At 36.9% G+C, this 10,587-nt stretch overlaps 1 protein-coding gene and 1 non-coding gene across 2 annotated transcripts; both read left to right on the top strand.

Annotated features, from left to right (window-relative positions):
• The first annotated feature begins 239 nt into the window (after window positions 1-239).
• LOC128018682 (5'-nucleotidase domain-containing protein 2-like) lies at window positions 240-9,918 on the top strand. The gene is made up of 14 exons (XM_052604367.1): window positions 240-757; window positions 1,067-1,251; window positions 2,475-2,549; window positions 2,652-2,707; window positions 2,797-2,890; window positions 4,005-4,133; window positions 4,997-5,057; window positions 5,582-5,684; window positions 5,936-6,037; window positions 6,640-6,721; window positions 7,362-7,448; window positions 7,653-7,793; window positions 8,616-8,680; window positions 8,769-9,918. The coding sequence occupies exons 1-14, from the start codon at window positions 388-390 to the stop codon at window positions 9,028-9,030; spliced, it is 1,812 nt and encodes a 603-aa protein (XP_052460327.1). The 5' UTR covers window positions 240-387; the 3' UTR covers window positions 9,031-9,918.
• A 298-nt stretch (window positions 9,919-10,216) lies between these two features.
• Window positions 10,217-10,288, top strand: trnah-gug (transfer RNA histidin (anticodon GUG)). The gene has a single exon. It is a non-coding gene; the product is annotated as a tRNA-His (tRNA).
• The last annotated feature ends 299 nt before the right edge of the window (window positions 10,289-10,587 follow it).

The following is a 10,587-nucleotide window of genomic DNA, read 5'->3' as shown; positions in this document are numbered from 1 at the left end:
TGCCTATGTCTCTAGGAACAAAATGTATGGTAAGCATATTCAGTCACGTAGTACATGTAGGCAGTTGCCAGGTCGTCTGACCAATCACAAAGCATGAAATATTGCAAAATTTCAACAAGGAAACGTATTGGTGGGACTAGCATGTAAACACGTTTTTCTCTTGAACCAAACCCCTATATAAGCAACGCAGCAGAATCTTCGTCTCATTGGTTTAGTCAACTGTCAATCATTACAAGTCTGGTACATGATTGGTTAATATAACAGCCTGCACTCGACCAACGACGCCCTGAGCTAAGCTGTATCAGTCACCACAGAAGCGATCCTTACTGAACACGCGGAGCAAGTACGAATGAAAGAAGTAAACAACTTTGTTAGTATAGTTCAGACATGGCTTGCAAAAAATTAGGCAGTTTAAGTAACGCAATATGGAAAAGAAGCTCTAGTTGCACCGTTTCGATGTGCGCAGGATTTAATATTCCTGCTTTAGCTTGTGGAAGCTTCGCCTCGGCTGGTGCAACAATGAACGGACAGAACTGCTGCAAAGATAGACACAACTGTGGGCCGACGAAAATTTCACCAGCTAACCATAACCCTGTTGCAGCAGCAGTCACTTCACACAGACATCAGTTCGTTGGCAAAAATAGAGGCGAAGAATCTCTTACCAAATCTGGCAGGGCTTTCTCATCCACGGCCCCGCAGATCAACAACAAAACGTACTTGTGGGCGAGATACAATGAGATGAAACGGCTCGTGCACGGTATGTTGATTTAATTTCAGTTCACAGATGTGATGTTTGGTAATCTCTGGACTCTTGGCAAAATGTATTTGTCCACTTTTCCTCCGTTCCTAAGAGGCGCTGGCCTCTGGACATTTTGTAAACAACAACTACCAACTGCCAGTCACGTGTCCAGTGCATGATCGTCATTTCATGTTCACAACTATTTCATGTGTAATAGACATGTTTTTTTCTTAATTGCCTTATTTATGCACAGAGTAAAAGGTATTTAAAACATACACTTTTATGTATGTAATAATAAAATGTAAATCTCCCTTTGCCGCCTCACAGATTTGATTCCTCCTGGGGTGTGCAATCTTTTGAACCCTTCCACCATCTATGCCAACAATGAGGTGAATCTGGAAGAGGTGGACATCTACGGCTTTGACTATGATTACACGCTCGCGCTCTATTCCAGCGCGCTGGACGAGATGATATACAACAAGGCGCGAGAGTTTCTCGTTCAGCACTACAAGGTCCGGGAAAAACATCCATCCAATGTCATATAAACCTGTTGATTTCCATACTTCATTGCTATTAAACCAAATAATAATAAATACGAAGCGTCATTATGAGGTAAAACCATAAAACAAACACTTACGGGCCAATCACACGCGCTTGTTGCTAAAAAGAGGAGGGGCATTAAAATGGAAAAAAATATAACGTGAATGTTAGCGCAGCGTTTTTAGAATGCTGCAAAAAACAAACGAAACAGCTCTTTTATGTTTAAAAATGCAAGACGTGGGGTAGTGGAAAAAAACTGCAAAATCTAATGCCGCATCCATAATGAAGGACTTACGCACTATGTACTCAACCACGTAGTTTATGAATTATATAAGGTTATTTTGTCATTCATAATCGGAGACTGATAGCCCCTCCCCTTTCGAGTGAATGACGTGTTCAACGTTACACTTTTTTTTTTTTTTTTTTTTTTAACAGTTATTTAAGTCCATCATCCGGGTATTTTAAAGTGCACTTTTTCTTTTGGAATTTTCAGTACGGAAAAAAAAATTATACTACAAAACGTAACAGAATAGTAGATAAATACGTGTTTTGGGATTTTTTTTTAAGTCAAACTACTTTTAATTTTAGCACCACGTTTTTAGAGCACCATGTAAGACGCGAAGGTAATGGTCAGACCGGTCTGTCTGGACCATGTTTACGTAGAAAAATAATGAAAAGCAGTGGAGTGGAATACAAAACGCATTCTGTGTGAATGGCCCCTTAGAAAGTTTAAAAAGCCATATACAGAATAATTTTTTTGCATTTAACATGGGAGACACAAAGCACTGGGATATAGGAAACCTTGTTTTGTTTTCTTTTTTTAAAAGTTATTTGAATTGAAGTAGCACATTTTTAGAGCGCTGTTTTATGTTGAGGCGTTGCAAAAGACGCGAACGCAAAAGTCAAAACCTGTCCATCTAACTCCTATAAGCATAGAAAAATCAATGTAAAAGCAATGCAGTGGAACACACATTTGTGTGTGTGTGTGTGTGTGTGTGTGTGAACGGCCCCTAATCCAACAAAAGCATCCAGGGCTTTTTGCTCAAGTGCTAAAGTTATGTATAGTTCTGTTTTGCTTGCTTAATTGTTCTAATGATGGTTACCTGTCTGAGCTGTCATGTGGTGACAAGGGGGGGGGGGGGGGGGTGAAAGGTTGGCATGTTTGAGATGACTTAACTTTTGTCTCTTTCAATAGTATCCTGAGGAAATCAGTAAATACGACTACATTCCCAACTTTGCGACTCGGGGACTTCATTACGACATCCAAAAGGTGCATTTAATCCTCTGTGCTTGAGTTTTTGCATCGTTGTTTAATTGCAGCTGTGCAATAAAATTAATGAAACTGTTTATTTATTATTATTCAATGCCATAGGGACTACTGATGAAAATCGACGCCTTCCATTATATTCAGTTGGGCACTGTTTATAGGTAAATTGATCCTCATTTGATCAATTTGGTAAATGAGTTTGTGGAGAACTGTTTATGTAACTCACAGGCTTTGTTTCTTGTGTTCACAGGGGTCTGAAGCCTGTCCCTGATGATGAGGTCATGGAACTTTATGGAGGTTCAAATCATGTTCCCCTCCACCAAGTCAGTGGATTTTACGGCAAGGTGATTGTTCCATATTGTATTTTCATTTAATCAAATTTCAATTTTACACTCCAGAGAGCAGATGTTTATATGGCATTATTCGCATGCTCACATTTTTGTGCCTCATTACTAAGAGGTCAGTGAGGCTAAAGTGGTGCCACCCTGTCAGGAGCTCAGATCTGATTTTATGTGTCCAGCCACCATGAGTAAGTGGCTGTACACTGTAGATCTACAAGAAAAACATTAGTCCTTTCTGTATCAGATGGTTATCTTCTCTGAAGGATTTCCATGGTCATGGGAAACAGATATATCAGGCATTTATAAAACTGTATTTTGCAGACTTGGAAAAATCATGAGGAATTGTTCTGCAAAATGTTTAATTAGCTAAATGTTACTCTTTGATGCAGTAAAACTTGTTTGCCTAGTATTCTCTGACTTAGAGAGTCTCTGACTTTTTTGAGTCAATTCAAACTGGTTTGAAGTGGTTTGCAAATCTGTATGAATGATTAATTGGAGTAGTGGTTCTGATGAGGTCATAGACATCGGTGGAAAGCATAGATTTAAAAAAATAAAATATGTATTTAGCAGACGCTTTGGATAAAAGCGACTTACAGTGCATTCAGGCTATCAATTTTTACCTATCATGTGGATAATAATATGATTTTTTTTCCTGTTGAATTGTATAGCCCACGATGTTTATGTTAAAGCTGTGCAGTTCATGTTAATAATACTTATTATAATAATTCCCAATACATTTTTTAATACACTAATAGTACATTTAAGTATTGCTATTTAATGTCCAATTTAAAATCAATTGAGAACCACTTCTTTGAATAAGTTCTTTTATTATTATTATTATTATTTTTATCTCAAATGATGTGGCCATGCACATTCATGGCTCAGGAAATTCTTGTTAAATACTTGTTAACTGTTTTTTTGTATGTGTGAGGTTTTCCACTAAAATGGTCATTAAAATATATGACCTGCAATTTCCTCACAATAGACCAACAGTATTTCCAGCTTCTCTTAGAAAAGGCATGTAATTTACATATAAAGATGAATGAAGCTTTGCCTATTTATTACTGTTGTACAATACATATGACTTATGCATTTTATTATTTATTATTTGTTCCAGGGTCCCAAAATGAAGCAGTTTATGGATGTGTTCTCCATCCCCGAAATGACTCTCTTGGCAGCTGCGAACGATTACTTCATCTCAAATGACATCGAGTACGACCCAGAGCATCTCTACAAAGATGTCTCAGTAAGTGTGAAGGCAATATGCCCACTGAATCCTGATCATACCACTTGTCTTCTTGACGGTTAAGAGCATTTGCACAATAAAGCCAGGCTGTGGGAATAGTTTACAAACTGCTTTTGTAATTTAAATCTGTGAGAGCTGTTTCTTGTTTGTTGTTGTGTAAACTCTTTGGTCAAGCTGAGTGGATTCACCCTGTGGTTAAGTGCAGCTGACTGATTTGTTTCCATTCAGCGTAGATCACGGTGGTCCTGAATTGAGTTACAGAGCGACTTTGTTTTTTCATGCTGTTTTGTGTCAGTGTACTTGCAGAATGTGGTCTTGCTTTCACTTCTGCTTTTAAGCCTCACTCTCCACTCCCCCTTACTCGTGCCTTTGCTGACTAGTAGAAAATAAAAATCTTAGCTGAGCAATAAATGGCTGAAACCCAAAATATTTCAGACCTCCAAAGTGCGTCAACAAGAATCAGATGAATTCTTTTGCAGTGTGTGGGTTTGCCTCATTAACACATTCAGTTTCAGCTTGTCAGGAAATAGAACGTCAGCTGCCTTTGTTTATCTTTCATGCACAGCTTTTCTGTCGTCTGACTTTTGTCCGCGTTGCTAGAACAGATTGTACTGTACTTGCAGCGTGGCGTCCGTGTGAGTACGTAGGATGTCATAGTGAACCGGAAACCTGACAGCGGCTCAAAATAAAGTTTGTGAAAGATCCGTTTTAAAATAATTTTTACGAAGAACGGGGGAAAAGGATATAATAATAGAAAGTTTGCCTTAAGCATTGGTGCACAAAAATGGCTGTTAGTGTTTGTTAAACTTTTATAGCTTGAGAAATATGAGCACTGAATTGATGGGTGAAATCTGTCTTTTCAGGATGCAATTGGAATGGTGCACATCAAAGGTTACATGTACAAATGGATCATGCAAGATCTTGGTGAGTATGAACCAATATTTACTTTGCGCATAACCAAAATATGTGGCCCAAAAATGGCTTAAAAACTGAATTTCTTTAGCCAAGTGAAGATCATATTACTGAAACCTGAAGCTAATGACAACCAGACTTTAAGTTGACTCTCCAGATATGACTGTGCAGTGCGTGTATGTGGTGTGTATTTAGGTGGAGAGCTGTCTTTTGTTTTCAGAGCAGACTGTTGCATAATCGGACCTCTCTGGAGAATGAGATTTGCAGTGTGTGGTTTTGTTGGGCTAGCCCAATCTAATCTTTGGTTTTAATGTTTGTTGTATCCCTGCGGACAAGCAGGGAACCTGCAAATCCTTATCACAGATTTTCCATTTCAGTATAAACACTGTTAATGCAAACAGGAAAACAGATTTGGTCAGATTCTATTTTACATTCATCATAGTCTGAAAAAATGACTGATTCGGTTTTCGTCTGTATAGAATATAATTGGTTTTAAAAGACTAAAAGACCTTTTTCCTTCCTTATTCTGTCCTCAGAGAAATACATTCTCAGAGGAGACGAGACATATGCTGTGTTGCACCGGCTGGCCAGTCAAGGAAAGAAGCTTTTCCTAATTACCAACAGCCCCTTCAGCTTTGTGTGAGTTTCTTTTCTGTTGTATCATATTCAGCAGATTAATTCATAAGTGTAACTCCCAATTTCTCTCTACAATTTTGACAAATAAATAAATGATGAATAATAATAATAAATAAAAACACCTAATTCTTTTTTTTTGTCTCAAATAATTTTCTCATATAGACATAAAATTAAACATTAGCTTATATATTTATATTTATTATTTTTACACTGTTATTGTTAAGTATTTGTGGGGTTTTTCTGTATTTTTGCAGTGATAAAGGCATGAAGTACATGGTTGGAAAGGAGTGGAGGGACTTCTTTGACGTTGTCATTGTTCAAGCTGACAAACCTCATTTTTTTAATGACTGCATAAAGTAAGTCTGCTTTATTGTGAATGGAAAATATACCATTTACAGTCAGTTGAGATTTCTTCACTAAAATGTTTTATTGTGCACTTTAGAAGAGGTGATTCATTATATATAATACCATTCAAACATTTTCTTTTTAAGGCTGCATTTATTTGATTTGGAAAAAAAGATACAGTACAGCTTTAATATTTTAAAATGATTATTCTTTGTTATATTTTTAAATTGTATTTATTTCCGTGATTCAAAGCAGAGTTTTCAGCAGCATTTACTCCAGGCTTCAGTGTCACCTTATTTTTCAGAAATCATTCATGCTTATTTTGTACTCAAGAAGCATTTCATATTGTTATCAAACTCTGATTAATATTTTTGTTGAAAAGGCAGTAAACATTTTTTTCAGTATTCTTAAAAAAAATGAATTTGTTTGAAATATAAATATTTTATGGCATTATAAATTTCTTTGCCACTTTTGATCAGTTTAACATCCTTGCTGGTAAAAAGTAAAAAAATAAAAAAAGGCCTGACCCTGAACTAATGGATAATAAACCTTAACTCTGAATAACCACTTTCCATTGATTTAAAGAATCTCAATTTTGTTCTTAATTTTCCAGACCATTTAGGCGTTTGGACAGCAATGGAGACTTGCAGTGGGACAGAATCAAGAGTTTGGATAAGGGACAGATCTATAAACAGGTAACACAGATTTGTTTTGTACGCCATCATAACAGTTTATTTCTCATAATCATTTTACCAGAATACAGGCAGATTAGAAGCTTTTAGTTGCTATTACATTTTTACCTGACTGGATTAAGTCAGTGATTAAAAATACATCTGGTGAATTTTTTTCTGAATTACTGGGACATTTGGCCTACTTAGAAGTCTTCAACTTGTGAAAAACTTGTAATTTTAAAGTCTTAAAAAAAAAAGCTAAACTTTTAACATTTTCCTGTCCCTGTGAGAATACACCCAAACCTTTCCAGCTCAGCATTGAATCTCTGTTAATTGCAGAATGATTTATCCACTTAATTTGGCTCTTTCATTTGAAAAAAAGTACAAAAGGTGGCCATGTCAACTTCAGTCTGAATGGAAAATCAATTGAACACAGTTTGGCAGTGTCAGGCATGTACAAACAGCCTGGCTACATACACGCCCTCAGGCAAGATGAAGTTAAAGCAGGATGTGAATTGGGAAAGACTTTTGAGGAAGTTCCCTGGCAGGAAACTATTCCTGCCATACAAAACCAATGTTGACTCGTTGCTTCCCAAAACCAAATGAGTACTGGGGGAAAAAACTAGTGTGCTCAAAATCTTGAAATCAATTTGTTTTATTTCAGGGAAACCTTGTGGATTTTCTGAAGCTTACAGGATGGAGCGGATCCAAGGTGTTCTATTTTGGAGATCATCTCTACAGTGACTTGGCAGTGAGTGATTGACACACTTCTGTTTTGTTCACATTTGTTGCGCTTGCGTCTCTTCCTTTTGTTTTTACTTCTTCAGAAACTGGAAGTAAATCTCACTCTATCGTTTTCTTGATCACCGGTTTCCAGAGTCAAACATTGACCATGATTGTTAAAAGGTACTTGAAGTGGACTATAGTCTAAACATCCTGTGTCCTGGCATTTTAGGACCTGATGTTGCGTCATGGGTGGAGGACAGGAGCGATCGTGCCTGAACTTGAGGTGGAGACGAAGGTGGTGAACACAGAGCAGTATGCTCAAGGTCTCACGTGGTTGCAGGCGCTCACCGGCCTGCTGGAGCGCATGCAGGTACTCCACCAACTTGCTTCCTGTTTACAATACAAAAATATTAATCCTAATAAATGTCTACTTTTTAAATTTCACATTTAAAGAAAAAAAAAACATTTTAATAGATCCAAATTTCCTTGTTTTCTTTTTTTACTTAATTTATCTCTGTAAGTGAGATTCTAGAGGGCAAAATAAACACATCTGCATTACGTGCTTCTACAGTAAATGGTTGCATGGTAGTGACCTGATAGGTTTGGCAGAGGTCCATTCGCTTTAAATTGATCTGAATGGATTGTTCTGAATGTTCGTTTCCAAAGTTAGGGTCTCTGTGTAAGAAAGGCTTAGTGTGATCGGTTTTTCTGTTTATATAATCCAGAATACATTCAACCCCATGTTCTGTCTTTAATTTTATGCTTTACTATTCTCATTTGCTGCTTAGGAAACATTTCTTATTAGTAACGTTTAAAACAAAGTTGTGCTGCTTTTTATTTTTGTGAAAACATGATGAGTTTTTTTTTCAGGATTTTTTTTTATAAATGAAAAACTCAGAAGAATATTTGAAATAGAAATCACAGTAAAAGTGTTTTTGATCAATTTAATGCACCCTTGCTGAATGAAAGTATTAGTTTCTTACAACAACAACAAACAAAAAAATCTCATTGACTGAAACTTTTGAACGATAGTGTTTATATCATTATACTGTATATATATATGTTTATGGCTACAATAAAGTCTGTCATGTCTTTTATGTCATCTTAAGGTAATCTTCCATATTTTCCCCTGTTGATTTGAAGAAAAAACCCTTTCTTTAGACAACTGACATATTTACATCTTGGTTTTCAGATGTATCGGGATCCAGAGTCCAAGAAGGTTCTGCAGGAGTGGTTGAAAGAGAGAGAGGAGCTACGGTGAGTGAAGCAAGACAAAAAGACGAAAAAAAAAAACTCACTCAAGAACTAAAGCCATTGTGATGCATCTTCCAATTTTCTTTTACAGGGCAGTGACCAAGAACCTCTTCAACCCTCACTTTGGCAGCATATTCCGTACCTGCCACAACCCCACCTACTTTTCCCGCCGCCTGTGCCGTTTCTCAGACCTCTACATGGCCTCTATCAGCTGCCTGCTGAACTACGACCTCTCATACACCTTTTACCCTCGCCGAACGCCCCTGCAGCACGAAGCCCCCCTCTGGATGGACCAGCTCTGCACTGGCTGCATGAAGACGCCCTTCTTAGAGGAGATGGCCCACATTCGTTAAAACTGCCAAAGGTATAATGTGTAAATATGAACTGAAAAGTAAAATGAGGTGGGGTGTGTGTATGCCATTGGAGACGTGGTACTTTTTGCGTGAACACCTAATATAACGGGGCCACCTGCTGGATGTTATGTTACAATGCATCTCAATGTTCTTGAGTTCATTGAAAGAAAAGGCTTGCTGATGAACTTACGGACAGGACACTATGTTCTTATCTCTTAACTTTTTTTTACATTTAATGCTCTTGCATTACATCTTACTAAACGTAGTTAGATGTAAAGTGGTTTACAGTTCTCTTTTTTTTTTTTTTTTTTTTTTGTAAACCTGTATGTATGTCATGAGTTTTGTAGTTGCAAAAGGGTGATGTTTGTATTAACATTAATCACTTGTGGTAGCCAGACATTTTTTTAACTCTGGTAGCCCAAAGTATTGAGCCGCTGTCCAAAACTGCACAATTATGAGTTACAAATACAGTAGGTCTGATTACATGTATGATTAGGTCAAATAGCTTCATAGATTTGGAGTTGTAATGTTACTTACCTTCCCTACACTACAGTAACAATGTAGCCTAGCCTCAACATTTACACATGCACAAATAAGTCTCAACAGCTTTTTATTACTAGAGAAATGATTTTTTTTATGACATCTGTAATTACATACATGGAGGCTCCTGGAGGGCCAAACCAAATGCTGTTGTTATTTTTGACCTTGCAGGTCCTCACTGTTTGTGGCTTTAGACTAAGCTTCTGTACAAACAGAGCATTGTTTGCTCACAGTTAAATCTGTGAATAGCTATGCTGCTAAATTCAGTTTTCCAGCAACAAGAAAAATCTCATCTTTTGTATGTACTTGCTGTACAATTTATAAAATCAAATAAAAGGCTTTGCATTATGTTGTGTTGGTTCTTATACATACAATTGATCAAACATAACCCACAAATTCTAAATCTTGAAAGTTGATTACCAATTTAATCAATCAAAAACATAGTAAAACAGCAATATTGCCACAATAACAGTTTTCTGTGTATATGCAGGCTTATTTACTTATGAGATTGGAAATATTAATGCACAAATTAATCAACGAGCTGCCGAGTAGCATATACTCGTACATACTGCTATACAAACTGACACATTTTCAGTTTGATTACATGGTGTAAATCTGCCCCTTGCAGGCAGCTGCCAAGTAGCGTGCCGTGATCGTATAGTGGTTAGTACTCTGCGTTGTGGCCGCAGCAACCCCGGTTCGAATCCGGGTCACGGCATTCGCAAATGGTGAGGCGTGTGTTTTTATTTGCTATGTTTGATAAATTACATACTACTGCTTCATGGTGTATTTCATACATAGACCTTTGTGTAGTTATATTTGTTTTCAAAAATGCTTCGGAATATTTAATTTAATTATTATATAGCTTTATACTATATGTCATCGTTGAATGTAATACTTATTTTAAAATATGCCTATAAATATGACCTAAATGACTGCATCTGTCTGACCATAAATCATCATAGGGTTTTTTTTTTTTGTTGCACATGGATCACACATTCCCTGATGAATCCAATG

Source organism: Carassius gibelio, chromosome A8, assembly GCF_023724105.1.
Source record: "Carassius gibelio isolate Cgi1373 ecotype wild population from Czech Republic chromosome A8, carGib1.2-hapl.c, whole genome shotgun sequence".
In the NCBI taxonomy this organism is placed as follows: domain Eukaryota; kingdom Metazoa; phylum Chordata; class Actinopteri; order Cypriniformes; family Cyprinidae; genus Carassius; species Carassius gibelio.
This window is presented reverse-complemented; position numbering and strand designations above follow the sequence as displayed.

Coding starts and splice junctions, on each gene's coding strand:
- LOC128018682 (XM_052604367.1), top strand. CDS start 388: ATGGCTTGCAAAAAATTAGGCAGTTTAAGTAACGCAATATGGAAAAGA. Junction 1,252..2,474: donor TTCTCGTTCAGCACTACAAG/GTCCGGGAAAAA, acceptor CTCTTTCAATAG/TATCCTGAGGAAATCAGTAA. Junction 6,722..7,361: donor AGGGACAGATCTATAAACAG/GTAACACAGATT, acceptor GTTTTATTTCAG/GGAAACCTTGTGGATTTTCT.